Below are 17,105 nucleotides of genomic sequence, written 5' to 3'. Positions count from 1 at the left end.
GATCAACTGCAAGTGTGTGTTTATGTGTGTGTCTGTATGTGTTCAACCCTCCCACCTCAAACACACACACACACACACACACACACACACAGACACACAATTAGCAGTGTAGAGACATCAATTCACCAAACCTCCAGGTTTTTGGACTGCAGGAGGAAATCAGAATATCTATAGAAAACCAGGTGAACAGCAAGAAATGACCAGATTCTCAGAGGGCAGGACAGAAGCAGAACCCCAATCCTGAAAGGGTGGGGCCACAATGAGGAACACTGAGCCCCCAAGCTCACCACCACATTCATATTCATTTAGCAGCTGCTGGCCTCCAAAGCATTATTCATATGAGAAGGCAGGATCAGACAGCCATGGAGCACCGGGGGTTAAGGGCCTTGGTCAGGGGCCTGATGGCGAAATCACACTTTCAACCCTGGGATTTGAATCAGTGAGCTTCCGATCACAGACACAGCACCCTAACTCAGTGAGGGACACACCACCCTCAATACCCTTTACCTAACACTGCTGCCATTTAATGGATAAGTGGTACAAATGGATAGAGGAATTAATAATTTCAAGAACATTTACAAATCGTGACAAATCTGATCCAACGGGCAAATTTGTTTGCATCTCAGCATAAAAAAACAATTATTTTAATCAGAAAACACCATAAATCATAAAATACAAGTCTCACCTCAACACAGACATCTGCATCCACTTTTCTTGGGATGGTCCCTGTGCCACTCAGGTCAACATTAAGTGTATTCTGACTACACGGTCTGCCGTATTTCAGGTCACTCCTCCTGGAGTCAGTCGTCCCGCAGACGTCGTAATTGTACACATGCTGAAGAGTTCCTGTACCTCCGACGTCGGCGTAAAGCGGTGGGTAGTACGGGATAATTGGGAGATTCCCACCAGATTTATAAAACAACCGCTCATGTCTCCACCTATAGCACTTTACTGACAATATGGTTATGATGGAGACAATAAAAAGGAAGGAAACTACAGCCAAAGCCAAAATTAAATAAAAAGTCAGGTCGTCATTGTAATTCGCGTCGTGCGTAAAATCTGTCAATTCCGAGAGTATTTCAGGGAAGCTGTCCGCCACCGCCACGTTAACGTTGACTGATGCTGAACGAGGGGGCTGTCCGTTGTCCTCAACTACAATAGTTAACTTTTGCTTTACAGCATCTTTATCACTTATTTGGCGAATAGTTCTTATTTCTCCATTCTGTAAGCCCACTTCAAACAGTGGTCTGTCAGCTGGTTTTGACAGTTTATATGAGAGCCAGGCATTCTGTCCGGAGTCCACATCAACAGCCACAACTTTAGTAACCAGATAGCCGACTTCTGCTGAACGTGGCACCATTTCAGCCACCAAAGATCCAGCAGTCTGTACAGGATAGAGAACCTGAGGTGCATTGTCGTTCTGGTCTTGAATGATTATGTTAACAGTTGCATTACTGCTCAAAGGTGGGCTACCAGCATCTTGCGCTTTAACGCGTAGTTTAATTAGTTTTATTTGCTCATAATCAAATGGCGTTACAGCGTAAATAACCCCGCTGTCGGCGTTTATTGATATATGGGAGCTCAAAGGTAACCCATGCAGATTGCTGTCTTCGATGTAATACGATACCCGAGCATTAGCACCCCAGTCTGCGTCGTTTGCTTTCACGGAAAAAACAGAAAATGACGGTGAGTTATTTTCCATTAGATAAGCATTGTATGTCTCTTGCTCAAATTGCGGTGCATGGTCGTTAACATCTGAAATCTTTAAGTGGAGAGTTTGTTTACTCGAAAGAGAGGGACTTCCTCCGTCAACAGCAGTGACCGTGATGTTATATTCGGATGTCTGCTCTCTGTCTAAGACTGAATCAGTCAGTACACTGTAATAGTTTGTTAAAGATGTTTCAGTTTTGAATGGAAGAGACACCTCAATTGAACATTTCACTCTTCCGTTGTCTCCAGAATCCAGATCTTGCACATTAATCATAGCTATAACTGTACCAGGCACTGAGTCTTCTGGTAGTGTGCTTGAAAACGACATCACTGTCATTTTCGGAGCGTTGTCGTTCACATCAAGTACTTCAATTAGGACATCGCTAGAATCCGTCAACCCGCCTTGATCTTTAGCCTGCACCTTAATTTCATGTAACTTTGATTTTTCGAAATCTAACTCTCCAGTTACGATTATGTCGCCGGTTGAGGGATTAATAGTGAAGAGCTCGTTAATATTGTGTGTAGCATGTTCAAAGTAGTATTGTATGTGTCCATTAGATTCGTTATCCGCATCCGTTGCACTCACTGTGATCACTAATGTGCCTTTAAGTGCATTCTCGGGGACAGATGCCCTATAAACGGATTGTTTAAACACTGGAGCATTGTCGTTTGCATCCAGAACCGCAATGTTTATTTTAACAGTTCCTGTTCGCTTAGGATTCCCCCCATCGACAGCAGTTAATATCAAATTAAGCTGCTCCTGTTTCTCTCGATCTAACGGAGTTTGGAGAATCATCTCTACGCTTTTACTGCCACCCGGTCTACTGTGCACCTTTAGTGCAAAATGGTCAGTCGGATGGAGAGAATAGCCCTGAAGACTGTTTACGCCAACGTCTAGGTCGCGGGCACTTTCGAGAGAAAAGCGCGCTCCCGGTACCGCTAATTCGCTTATTTCCATTTTTAATTCACTCCTTGGAAATACTGGGCTATTATCGTTGATATCTAATATTTCTGCCGTGACACGATAAAGCTCAATCGGACTTTCCAGAATAATTTCGAAACTGAAGCTGCATACTGGCGCTTCCCCGCATAGCTGTTCCCTGTCTATTCTCTCCCGCACGACCAGTTGTCCTTCCTCTCTGTCCAGCGCTACATATTCGCTGCTTCCCGAAGAAAAAAGCCGAGCTCGCCCGGTAACCAACCTCTCAGGCTGCAAACCCAGGTCTTTGCCAATATTTCCCACAAATGATCCAACGGCCATTTCTTCAGGAATTGAGTATCTAATATTCCCAGTTGCTGAATGAACCGAAAACACAAAAACGAGCAAAATACACAAAAGCCATTCCAGAATCCGTTCGTTTGCGCTCATAGTGATTTCACGTCGAGGAGAAATACTTCAATGCACTTCGACAGAAATTCAGACCACAACAATAAAATATGCGAAAATAAATCGACTTTTGATAAGGTGCTAGCAAATCAATGTTGATAAATAAACTTGAAAGAGCAGGCGCCAGCTCGTGTCCTGTAATTCACGCAATATTGCTTATGGATTGTGACCCGGTGAGCAAGTAGGCGAGGTCTCTGCATTACATCTGAGCGAACCCTTCTTGAGAGAAAGCGACACTCAGGGACCAAATGTAGAATTACACATTCTTCGAAATTCAAATGACAAGTCTGTGTGGAACTACTGATGCGACTCTAATTAACCGCATTAATTAATCTATCCATCCATCCATTTTCCAAACCGCTTGTCCTACTGAGTCGCGGGGGGTCCAGAGCCTATCCCAGACGCAATGGGCACGAGGCAGGGAACAACCCAGGATGGGGGGCCAACCCATCGCAGGGCACACTCACACACCATTCACTCTCACACGAACTCCTATGGGCAATTTAGCAACTCCAATTAGCCTCAGCATGTTTTTGGACTGTGGGGGGAAACCGGGGTCATTAATTAATCTTTATTACAATAATCTTATCTTTGGATAAAACACAAGATTAAATATGAGACTCTAAACATTCAGTAGGCTACCATTTGCACTTTATTATTAATTTGAGTAACACTCAAGTACTTACTTTGATTACTTCAGGGGGCAAAAGCAACTTAGTAAGTCAGTTACTACTCAAGTACAAATCATGAAGGAATATAGTACCTGCATAGAACACATTGAAAGTAATGACTGATGAAGGAACGTGGGATCAGTACGTAATTAAGACTTAGTTTCTGGTTAATTAATACATTGAGTAAAGAGTGTAGTAATGCATTATTTGTGGCCCCCTCCCCCGGCGAAGCAAAGTTTTACCGTAATTTGACAGGAATCAGAAATTAAAATTATACCCAAGCAACAGATGAAATATTTACATTTATATTTAGAGCAAGTGTAAAGTGAAATAACAGAGACAAGGAGGCTCACCTCTTCGAAAATATTTGGGTCATCTTTCTTTTCTCTCGTGACTGTCTCCCTTCCGCTTAGGTCAACATGTAGCACGCTCTGACTACAAGGCCTGACATATTTCACGTCACTCATTCTGGAGTCAGTCGATCTGCACGTATCATAATTGTACGCGTGCTGCAGAGTCCCCGTTCCTCCAACGTCTGCATAAAGCGGTGGGTAGTACGGGATAACCGGGAGATTCCCCCCAGATTTATAAAACATCCGCTCACGCCGCCATCTGTAGCATTTTGCTGATATTATGGTAACGATGGAGACAATGAAAAGGAAGGAAACTACAGCCAAAGCCAAGATTAAATAAAAAGTCAGGTTGTCATTGTATTTTTTGTCATAGGTAAAATCATTGAATTCCGAGATCACTTCAGGGAAGCTGTCCGCCACCGCCACGTTAACACTGACTGATGCTGAACGAGGTGGTTTCCCGTTGTCCTCCACTATAATAGTCAGTTTTTGCCTCGCAGAATCTTTATCGCTGATCTGACGTATAGTCCTGATTTCTCCATTCTGTAAGCCGACTTCGAACAGGGGTCTGTCAGCTGGTTTCAGCAGTTTATATGAGAGCCAGGCATTCTGGCCGGAGTCCACATCAACAGCCACAACTTTAGTAACCAGATAGCCGACATCCGCTGAATGAGGAACCAATTCAGTCACCAGAGAGCTACTGGTGTGTACTGGGTAGAGAATTTGCGGTGAGTTGTCATTCTGGTCCAAGATAAAAACTTTTACCGTCACGTTTTGGCTCAGCGGAGGTGATCCTCCATCTTGCGCTTTTACGCGAAACTCGAAATCCTTTATCTGCTCGTAATCCATGGAGCGTACAGCATGAACCACACCGCTCTCGGAGTTGACAGACACATAAGATGAGACAGGCACTCCGTTTACAGACGAATCTTCCAGTATATAGGAAACACGCGAGTTTTGGTTCCAGTCTGCATCACTGGCTTTCACTGAAAATATGGAGAACCCTGGTGTGTTGTTCTCAAGTACATAGGTGACATATGAACTTTGTTCAAAAACTGGGACATTGTCGTTCACGTCAGATATCTGTAAGTTTAAAATGACACTGCTGGAAAGTGAGGGGATTCCTTCATCTGCGCAGATCACGGTAATGTTATACTCAGACTGTGTTTCTCGGTCTAAAGACGATCTAGTAACCAGACTGTAAAAATCATTTGAGGTTGATCTGATACTAAATGGGATGTTTTCATCGATAAGACAATGAACCTTTCCATTGCTCTCAGAATCAGGGTCCTGCACTGTCATTATCGCTACCACTGTATTCTGGGGAGAGTCCTCAGGTACTGACTTTGACTTCGACATCAGATTAATTATCGGACTGTTATCATTTACATCTATAACATCGATTATTACCTTACAAGAATCGGACAGACCACCGTGATCTTTTGCTTTAATGTCAATCTGATAATGTTTAGCTTTTTCATAATCAATTTCACCGACTAATCTTACTTCGCCACTGTTTTCGTCTATCTCAAACAAATTAGACATCATATCTATACTTCTGGAAATAGAATATTTGATTTCACCATTAGACCCTTGATCTAAGTCAGACGAACTGACCTTGGTTAAAACGGTACCTCTGGAAACATTCTCTGTTACCGCTGCCTTGTAAATTGGCTGCGAGAAGACAGGAGCGTTGTCATTAACATCAAGTACGTTAATATATATCTGTACAGTGCCAGACATCGGCGGGTCGCCACCATCCATTGCTGTTAAAAGAAGCGTCAGTTTATCCCGTGTTTCCCTGTCCAGCGGTTTTTGTAAAATCATTTCTACATTCTTACTTCCGTCTGTCTGACTGTGTAGTTTTAGAAGAAAATTATCAGTTGGTTCAAGCTTATAGCTTTGCAGACCATTGACGCCAATATCGGGATCAACTGCCTTTTCCAGCAAGAATCTAGCTGCAGTATGGGCTGACTCGCTTATTTCAAACGTCATTTCAGTTTTTAAAAAATTAGGTGCGTTATCGTTTATGTCTATTATCTCTATTGAGACCTGATAGAATTCCATCGGATTATCTAGAACTAACTGAAAATACAAAGCGCAGGTGGATGTTTTTCCACAGAGAGATTCGCGATCTATTCTTTCTTTAATAAGGAGGACCCCATTTTCTCTGTCCAATTCGATGTATTCTGCGCTGCCTGTCGTGTATATACGGGCGTTACCAGAATTAAGTCTTTTTAAACTTAAGCTCAAATCTTGCGCTACATTACCAATGAATGACCCTTTAGCCATTTCCTCCGGGATGGAGTAACTAACTAGGCCATATACTGGACTGAGAAAAAGCAGGAAAATAAACCATGCTACTTGCCGTGTCATTGACGTAGCAGACATTGTCGCTACAGCATTCATGAAATATTGCCCAAATACAAACAGTTATAAAAATTGCTCGAAATTCCAAATTACAGATGAATAAATAAAGTCCAGTTTTGCGTAACAGTAGAAATTGTATTTCTCCACAAACGCTCCTCCATAAACAAAGCTCTATCGCCTCGGACAGCCCTCTTCTCTCTCGCTCGTTCTCTCACACGTCGAATTTACTGGGGAGGTCCTGCTGGAAACTGCTAATAGAACAGCTGCGCCCTAAACAACAGCGTCACACCGAGTTCAAATGCTGCATTGCAAAAAAAGTATTTAAAATTATATATTGACAATTGAAGTCTGCGTAAATCACATATCACCATCGCAAGGAGTCGGTAACGAAGAATGGAATTAAAACATTTTGGCAGTTCATTTTATATATTCCTTCTGCAAGTCACTGATGTTGACGAATAATTTGAAATGTTTTTACATGATAATAACTAAACAATAAAATAAATTGCTGCTGCTTGACTAAAAACTGTTGTCAAAATGTTGGACTTGAAAAAACATAAAAAAACTTAAACTGGCACATTTCATGTTTATAAAACAGATTATATTTAATACTTGCTATAATTCCTTTTTATCGTCATTCTACAAGTGAATACAAAGCAGTTTCAATCTTCGCACATCCCATCTTGTTGTCCTATGAGACATACACAGACATGTAGGCCTAAAGTACCAGGTTGTACCTTTGCTTAACACTGGTACTGTACCCTCGATTTAGTTTAATTCACGGTAAAGAAATGGAGTCTGAGAAACACCCCCAAGGTACAAACAATATTAATGTACAGCCTATGGCATAAAAATGCTCATCAGAGTCCATTTCTGTACCTTAAAATATATAATCACCTACAGCTAAGGTACAATTGGCAGACCCTTGAAGGTACAGCAGCAGGAACAAGTAAAGGTACAAATTGGTGTTCTTTTTTCTGACAGTGTACAGGTAAGACCGAAGCTTGAGGTCAGAGCGCAAGATCAACCATTTATCTAGCGCCCCTAGAGGAAAATGGATTAACGGCATTTTACATGGGGTCAACGGTGATATGATACTGAACAAGACACGAATGCAAATTAACATATTGTACATCAGCATATTAGGTTGCGCATATAAGCTCACCTGGTTTTCAGAAAACTCATGGCTTTCTACTTCTTGCTGTGAGCGTGGCATTGTCTCTGTTCCACTGACATCCATGCTAACGATGCTTTGAGTACATGGTCTGATGTATTTCGTATCACTCTTCCTGGAGTCGGTTGTCCTGCACACCTCGTAATTATACACATGCTGCAGAGTGCCCGTCCCATCGACGTCTGCGTAAAGCGGTGGATAATATGGAATAACTGGAAGACTGGACTCGTAAAATAGACGTGACTGTCGCCATTTATAAATTTTCACTGATATTATAACTACCACAGACGAAACGAATAAAAAGGAAATGACGGCTAAAGCCAAAATTAAATAAAAAGTCATGTTGTCATTGTAATCCTTGTCGTGCGTAAAATCAGTGAATTCCGAGAGTATTTCAGGGAAGCTGTCCGCCACCGCCACGTTAACACTGACTGTAGCTGAGCGAGGCGGCTGTCCGTTGTCCTCCACTATAACAGTTACTTTTTGTTTAACGGCATCCTTATCACTGACCTGGCGTATAGTTCTGATTTCGCCATTTTGTAAACCAACTTCGAACAGGGGCCTGTCAGCTGCTTTTAGTAATTTGTACGAGAGCCAGGCATTCTGTCCGGAGTCCACATCAACAGCCACAACTTTAGTAACCAGATAGCCGACTTCTGCTGAACGTGGCACCATTTCAGCCACTAAAGATCCACCAGTCTGTGCAGGATAGAGAACTTGAGGCGCGTTGTCATTCTGGTCTGTAATAACGATGGTAATAGTCGCGTTACTGCTAAGTGGCGGGGAGCCTCCATCCTGTGCCTTGATATGAATCTGTAATTCTTTAATTTGCTCATAGTCAAACGAGCGCATTGCGTGGAGAGCGCCATTCTCTGCGTTGACAGAGATATAAGATGATGTTAATATTCCATGAATTTCTGTGTCCACGAGAAAATATGATAAATACGCATTATTGCCCGTATCCGCATCACTCGCTTTGATGGTAAATATGGACGCCCCCACTGCGTTATTCTCCTGAACATTAACTGTGTAAGTCTTACGTTCAAATACTGGAGCATGATCGTTGACGTCAGATAGTTGTAGAGTTAAGGTTTTGTTACTGGAATATGACGGCGACCCTTCGTCTACCGCTGTGATAGTTATAGTATACTCGGATACCTTCTCTCGATCTAAAACTTGATCTGTTACCAAACTGTAAAAATCAGATGATGGGTTTGTAATTTTAAAAGGTAAATCTAGATTAATGAAACACTTGACCTTTCCGTTTTTTCCAGAGTCTATGTCTTTAATTTTTAGTATCGCTATTACTGTACCTAATGCGCAGTCTTCGGGTACGAGGTTAGAAAAGGACATCAGTGTAATCACAGGGACGTTGTCATTCACGTCAATGATATCGATAATTACTTTACTCGTACTGGTTAATCCTCCCTTGTCTGTTGCTTGTACATTTATTTCATATTGTTTGAATTTTTCAAAATCTAACAGGCCACTGACTGTGATTGCGCCAGTATGTGGGTTGACATCTAAGACAGAGAGGGTATCTGCCCCATCAGAAAAGGAATAGGTTACTTCTCCATTAGATCCTGTATCTGAATCAGTTGCACTCACTTTTAGTACCGTTGTCCCCATTACCGAATTCTCTCTTAGCGATGCTTTATAAACTGGCTCGAGGAATACGGGCGCATTATCATTCGCATCTAGAACTATTATATTTATAGTGACCGTGCCAGATTTCTGTGGGGTACCACCGTCGTAGGCGGTTAAAACTAATTTGTGCTCCGCTTGTTTCTCTCTATCAAGTGGATTCTGCAGCACCATTTCCACGTATTTTGTACCGTCAAGACGTGACAAAACTTTCACAGTGAAATGATCATTGGGGCTAATTTTATAAGTCTGGAGCGTATTGACTCCAACATCCGGATCTTTTGCACCATCTAAAGAGAACAGTGCTCCAGAAAGCGCAAATTCCGATATTTCAAAATTTATTTCTTTCCTAGCAAAAACAGGAGAATTATCATTTATATCTAAGATCTCGATATCTACACGATGCAGCTCCAATGGATCTTCTAGTATTATTTGGAAATGTAGAGAGCACGGAGACACTGGGCCACAAAGCTCCTCTCTATCAATTCTTTCTTTCACCAGCAGCGTCCCTTTATCAGTATTCAGACCGATATACTCACGACCATCCTCCGTAAAAACCCGAGCTCGTCCCGATTTAAGTCGTTTGGCATCCAGACCTAAATCCTGTGCGATATTCCCCACAAACGAGCCCTTTGTCATTTCTTCAGGAATAGAATAGCGGACTTGTCCGTAAACACCATTTGCGACACAAACGTAGAGGAAGAGAAGCTGCAGCTGCCATTTCCAAACCCAAACAACGTTCCCGGGAAAACAATGAATTACCATCCTTCCTTGAAACTCTGATTGATGACAAAGAATAAACTATATATTTAGTTCTGCATCCCAAATGTGTGGGGCAGGAGCAAAACCAACGATTACATTCGTAGAGAAGTCCGACGTGCTTGAGTGCGAGCGCAGTGTCGTGGCCGAAAGCTTCTGCTATGTGTGTAAAACATGTCTTACCAAATCACACGAAGCAGAATCATATAAGCATCACACGCGATCAACAGCGGCACTTAGAGCACTGAATAAAAACTGCAATGTCTGCCAAGGCTGTACTTAAAAACTGAGTTAAACAGTATGCCGAGCCCATTATATCATTGTTTCTAATAAAATATATACTATTTTAAACAATATACATACAGTGTTAAAAATATTGTTGGTCATCGACATTCGAAAATGTAGATTGTTAGTAGCATTAAAATATGTACAATTTAAATCACTGTTAAAAATAAACTGGAAGAACGAAATAGATACTTATGAGTGAAAGCTCACACATCTGGCCTGGTATTTTATCGTTAGTAATTATATTTCCAAAGTATCATGTATTAATTCGTTAGAAGAGTCATTATTCTGTATCTAAATGAAGGATTCCAGGTGTATTTCTCGCTCCTAGCAACCATGTCATTAATCATCATATATCAAATTTGATCTCCGACTTTAATGCAAACAAACAAACAAAAAGGAACATCAGTGAAAAATAACGATATGTACAAATATGGTTGCATATTTAAAGATGAACAGAGGTAAGTGCAAATTTACAATTCCGGCATTACTTCGAATTTTAATGTTAAATAGTGATTTAAACAATCTTGTAACTTAAATGCACTAAATTAAAGCAACTGCATAAATTAAAGGATTATATATAGTGAGGTGGGGCGGCATGGTGGTGCAGTGGTTAGCACTGTCGCCTCACACCTCTGGGACCCGGGTTCGAGTCTCCGCCTGGGTCACATGTGTGCGGAGTTTGCATGTTCTCCCCGTGTCGTCGTGGGGTTTCCTCCGGGTACTCCGGTTTCCCCCCACAGTCCAAAAACATGCTGAGGCTAATTGGAGTTGCTGAATTGCCCGTAGGTGTGCATGTGTGAGTGAATGGTGTGTGAGTGTGCCCTGCGATGGGCTGGCCCCCCATCCTGGGTTGTTCCCTGCCTCGTGCCCATTGATTCCGGGATAGGCTCCGGACCCCCCGCGACCCAATAGGATAAGCGGTTTGGAAAATGGATGGATGGATATATATAGTGAAACATCGGGGGGAAATTAAATATACATTTAAAATACAGGACATATACAGTAACAGGCAAAGTAATAATATAAAAACATCAAAGTAGTTTTGAAACTTATTTCTACCTGATTTTCTGCATTAAAAGCCTATTCAAATTAATATACAGAAGCATAAACATTGTTCTCCAGATCTGAATAATTGTTATGCAACTGGTAAGAGTTACATGCCATGTTATTCAAATATCAGAATCAAGTGGGACGTCTTGATTGATCGCATAGGTGCAGAAGCATGAAAAACAGAGACAAAGCCAAAAGAACCAATTGTGGACCCTGCGTGAAGTTAGTGATGGCGCATCTAACACACAAATTCATATTAATGATTACACGTAGGGCTAAACAAAGCATTATGTGGATGGGGGGTTGTAATTAATTAAATAAGCTACATAGGACCTACGGTATAAATTTCTCCTTATTGCTAAGGCCGATGCAACTAGCATGAACTTAAACCCGTGGATCTCTGCAGGCAGTGTAGCATTTTCATTTGTCGTGAGAGAAACCACTGACATGTTTTTTTTCGAATTAAGCTAAAACTTTCAGTTTCTGTTTCACAGCATCATTATCACTAATCTGGCAAAGCCCCGGCCAACGCACTAGAATACACAGGCGGCTGCCTCTAGCGCCATCGTATGAGGGGCGCCTACGTCACAAACTGCCATATAACCACGTCTAATCAACAGACATTCCTGAAACATTTGCAGCACGCAAATCCATGCGATCTAAATCGAGGAAACGAGAAGTCTATTTTGGTGTATGAAACTTAAATATGCTTGCAATTAATTCTATAGATCATATATATTATATAGGCCTCCTCCGTAAACCTGAACTGAAACACTGAGTTGTATATAAAAGTATGTGGAATCCACATCATTCTACTTCGAATAAAATGTACATATTCAGCTTATGTCTACATCTACATGACGTGTGGATGAACGTCAAGTACATAAATAGTACCAAAGAATCCAGCCTATCAAACGTTTTAATATTGTCATAGCGAGAAATTACTTTCTGCACTTTCTGTACTTTACTTAATAAGACCTCATCACAATTAGTAAAGAAGGTTAACTAAACTAAAATAAAACAAGAAGATGTAATATAAACACACAAACAAATTAAATTCTAGTTTAAAATATTAAAACTCACCCGGTTCCCATCCCCCTCGTTTTCTTTACCAACGTGCCTCAGTGTATGTGTTCCACTGGCATCCAGACTGATGACGCTCTGACTACACGGTCTGCCGTATTTCAAGTCACTCCTCCTGGAGTCAGTCGTCCCGCAGACGTCGTAATTGTACACGTGCTGAAGAGTTCCTGTACCTCCGACGTCTGCGTAAAGCGGTGGGTAGTACGGGATAATTGGGAGATTCCCACCAGATTTATAAAACAACCTCTCATGTCTCCACCTGTAGCACTTTACTGACAATATGGTTATGATGGAGACAATGAAAAGGAAGGAAACTACAGCCAAAGCTAAAATTAAATAAAAAGTCAGGTCGTCATTATAATCCCTGTCGTGCGTAAAATCAGTGAATTCCGAGAGTATTTCAAGGAAGTTGTCCGCCACCGCCACGTTAACGTTGACTGATGCTGAACGAGGCGGCTGTCCGTTATCCTCCACGATAACAGTAAGTTTTTGTTTGACAGCATCCTTATCAGTGACCTGGCGTATAGTTCTGATTTCTCCATTCTGTAAGCCCACTTCGAAAAGTGTCCTCTCTGGTGGTTTTGACAGTTTATATGAGAGCCAGGCATTCTGTCCGGAGTCCACATCAACAGCCACAACTTTAGTGACCAGATAGCCGACTTCTGCTGAACGTTGCACCATTTCAGCCACTAAAGATCCACCAGTCTGTACCGGATAGAGAACCTGAGGCGCGTTGTCATTCTGGTCTGTAATTACGATGGTAACACTCGCGTTACTGCTAAGTGGCGGGGAGCCTCCATCCTGTGCCTTTATATGAATCTGTAATTCTTTAATTTGCTCGTAGTCAAAAGAGCGCAATGCGTGGAGAGCGCCATTCTCTGCGTTGACTGAGATATAAGATGATGTTAATATTCCATTAATTTCTGTGTCCACTAAAAAATAGGATAAATGCGCATTATTGCCAATATCCGCATCGCTCGCTTTGATGGTAAATATGGACGCCCCTACTGCGTTATTCTCCATAATATGGGCAGCGTATGTCTTACCTTCAAATACTGGCGCATTATCGTTGATGTCTGACAGTTTTAGAGTTAAGGTCTTGTTAGTAGAATATGAAGGTGAGCCTTTATCGACAGCAATTATTGTTATATTATACTCAGAGATTCTCTCACGATCCAAGACATTGTCGGTTGTCAATGTATAAAAATTGGAAGATGACGATGCAATTCGAAATGGCAAATTTGGATTAATCGAACAAGTAACTTCTCCATTTTTACCAGAGTCCAAATCTTTTATGTTGAGCAGTGCAATAACAGTGCCGGGTGCGGAGTTTTCAGGTATGTGGTTAGAAAAAGACATCAGCGTAATTACAGGTGCGTTATCATTCACGTCGGTAATTTCAATAATCACTTTACAGGAATCAGTGAAGTCACCATGGTCTGTTGCCTTTACATTCATTTCATACTGTTTGGCTTTTTCAAAATCTAGCGATCCGATTACCTTGATCTCGCCTGTTAATGGGTCTATGTGGAATAGGTCACTAAAACTGCGACCAGAAAAGGAGTATCTCACCTCACCATTTATTCCTTTGTCTGCATCGGTCGCACTGACTTTTAGAACTGCTGTGCCTTTAGATGCATTCTCTGCTAACTGGTTTTTGTATACTGATTGGCTGAAGACCGGAGCATTGTCGTTTGCATCTGAAACTATTACGACTATTTTCATTGTGCCAGACTTCTGTGGGCTTCCTCCGTCAAACGCGGTGAGGATGAGATTGTGCTCCTCTTGTTTCTCTCTGTCAAGCGCGGTCTGAAGCACCATTTCTATATACTGTGCACCGTCAGGACGGGACTGCTGATTTAATATAAAATTGCCGGAAGAACTGAGTTTATATCCCTGAAGACTGTTTACTCCTATATCAGGATCTTCGGCGCTTTCCAAAAGGTATCGAGCCCCTGAACCGATCAGTTCACTAATGTTGAACTGTAACTCTTTTTTGTCAAAAACCGGAGCATTGTCGTTAATGTCTGTTATTTCTACATCTATACGGTGTAGCTCCATAGGATTCTCCAGAATGATCTGGAAATGCAGAGAGCAGGGGGACACTGGGCCGCAAAGCTCTTCTCTATCTATTATTTCTCTCACGACCAGCGTCCCTTTATCAGTATTCAGACCGATATACTCACGACTATGTTCCGTAAAAACACGAGCTCGGCCAGATTTCATGCGCTTTATATCCAGACCGAGGTCTTGTGCGATATTCCCCACAAACGAGTCTTTCACCATCTCCTCTGGAATAGAATAACGGACTTGTCCATAAACACCGTTTGCGATGTAAACACACAGGACCAGAATCTGCAGTTGCCATTTCCAAACCTGACCGATGTTTCCATCATTGACGAGGAAACAAAGAAATACCATGGTTTCTAAATAAAACAAAAACGTTTTGATGTAATGAAGAAGGTAACCCGATATTGTTATATTTCCATATTCAGGCTGTGGTGATGTATAAAAAATAAGATCAGCAGAAAAACGGCGATGTTGTGCCCCTAGTCTTTTGTGTTCAGGGCGCAGAATACAAGGAACCGTCCGGTATGTCTCCTATGAAAGTGTAGGGGGGTCTCAGGGAGGTCCCTGGCAGGCGGGTTTAAACCTCACACAGCGATCAACAGCGGCACACAGAGCACCGAGATAAAACTGCACTTGATCACATCCTACACAAAATTATATTTAATTTCCCAAATAGGTATAACTGAAATATGTTAGTATGTATGATTTGTAACAACAACAGCAATATAATAAAATCGTTCTATTACCTCTAGTTTCTTAATAAAATCCCGTTTTAGCTTTGTGTGTTGAATCATTCTCTAGCTGAAAGGTGATTTCACTTGGCAATGGTCTAGACGACGCGCAAAATTACTGATCTGGAACACGTGCCATTATTTTGTATTTTTACATAATTCTTTGTATTTTTACATAATTCGACTCTTCCTATTCTTCAAAATTACTTTTCAATTGGTAAACATTTCTATTTTATTATTCAAAGCATACTCACTGTGTTTTGCTTTGGTTTTATTGTGGATTTAATAGTTTCCATAATTATAACATCATGTTACCCTCAAAACTGAGTGCACTTTAACTAAGATGTTTTGCTATAGGATAACACATGGTCTAAGGTACCCGATTTTGGTCATAACTCAACTTTCATAAAATATGTAGTTACTGTGTTTTGCCTTTGTAGGGCAGTGTACATCATCAGGCAAAATCGCTGAAACACCACAAGGATAAAGAGAATTTTAACAGTGAGGTAAGTAAAACAGAGATGCAATTGCAACTACAAAGGTGAGTCATACTAAACTAGCTAGAAATTTGTAGTTTATGTCAGTTATAAAACAGATTTAAGCAACAGTAGTCGGTGCCCAAAGTCTTAGCGCAACAATCATAAAAACTGCTAAATTACTCCATGTGTCAAAGGGAAGAGTTGGAGAAATCATGATGGATTGTGCCTAGTATGGACAACCTGGACAGGCAAAGAAGAAGAGTCAAAGCTGACAGAGTGGGATGGATGAACATTCAACAGGAAGATGCAGCCACAGAAATAACCATATGCTGCACCTCTGTCATGCACAGGATTCTTAATAATCAGGATTTTTAATTATATGATACATGTGGGGGCTGCATGCAGGGGTGCCGTGAAAGGGTGGCGGGGGGCGGGGGGGTCCGGTGGGCCCCTGACTGACAGCATAGTCAGATTGGTGTGGGTGGGGCGCCAATATGATTTACATAGGGAACGATAACTCTAGCATCACCCCTGGCTGTATGTCTAACTCCTAGGATAGGCAAGGTTACGATATGTCAGAGAAAACAAGGATATATTTCATATAAAAGACATCTTAGCTTAATAAAATTATTTTGTAATAAAATAAAAACCTTGAACAGTAAAATTTGTTCTACTTTATATTGCTAGAAAACATGAAATGGTGAAAAATCAGCAAATAATGCAAGATCCTTAGGATTATGTTGTGTTTTCTCTCTTTCGCATAATATCTACAAAATAAAATAATTCCATCAAAGAGATTACCATACTCCCATCACACCAAGCATCCATCCATCCAGCCACACCCACGTGTCCTTTCCTCAGAATATTAATGGGACCCTTGTACTGTAGCTTATTGGCTAGATTTAAATGCCAGGATATAAGGGGACCGGACATTCAATTACATCCTGAGATTTTCTCCATACTATGTGTCTGCACTGTTGCTCTGTATGACTTCTGTTTGTATTTCTGCATTTCTGTTGCTTAGTCATGTGATTTGCATGCAATTACTTTCCTTCGTTGCTCCTGTCAACTTTGTGACCTTCTACCTGTGTTTGCAAACAGGCATGTGGCTCATGACTTGGATGTAGATTCTTTTTTTTCTACCTGTACTTTCCCTACCATTTAGGCCTATTTCCTGTTTTTTCAATTCTGTACTGTGACTCTAGAATAAAAACCCAGACTGCACTGTAGGATCCTCTCTCAGCTAAGCATTATACATACCCACAGGAACACAATATGAATATGAGTGTATACAACATAGTATTTGATACCTTAATTATATAATATTTATTATCCA

General features: G+C 41.3%; 2 protein-coding genes across 40 annotated transcripts in view; both read right to left on the bottom strand.

Moving 5' to 3' along the window:
• The window catches only part of LOC125750548 (protocadherin gamma-C5-like), a 221,901-nt gene that overhangs the window by 61,142 nt on the left and 143,654 nt on the right, over positions 1–17,105 (bottom strand). For 3 of the 39 annotated variants that reach the window (XM_049028514.1, XM_049028542.1, XM_049028518.1), the window contains exon 2: positions 686–852. The exons of 24 other annotated variants lie outside the window; for them this stretch is intronic. In XM_049028514.1, the coding sequence (XP_048884471.1) occupies positions 686–852 (167 nt within the window). Of the gene's footprint in view, positions 1–685; positions 3,318–4,121; positions 6,855–7,656; positions 10,291–12,489; positions 15,214–17,105 lie in introns of those variants that run through there. 12 more of the 39 variants (XM_049028515.1, XM_049028516.1, XM_049028510.1 and 9 more) reach the window with 10 other exon arrangements.
• LOC125750553 (protocadherin gamma-A5-like) overlaps positions 1–17,105 on the bottom strand; it is a 94,500-nt gene that overhangs the window by 14,465 nt on the left and 62,930 nt on the right. The window lies entirely within an intron of this gene.

The sequence above is a fragment of the Brienomyrus brachyistius genome, chromosome 10 (genome assembly GCF_023856365.1).
Source record: "Brienomyrus brachyistius isolate T26 chromosome 10, BBRACH_0.4, whole genome shotgun sequence".
Lineage (NCBI taxonomy): Eukaryota > Metazoa > Chordata > Actinopteri > Osteoglossiformes > Mormyridae > Brienomyrus > Brienomyrus brachyistius.
This window is presented reverse-complemented; position numbering and strand designations above follow the sequence as displayed.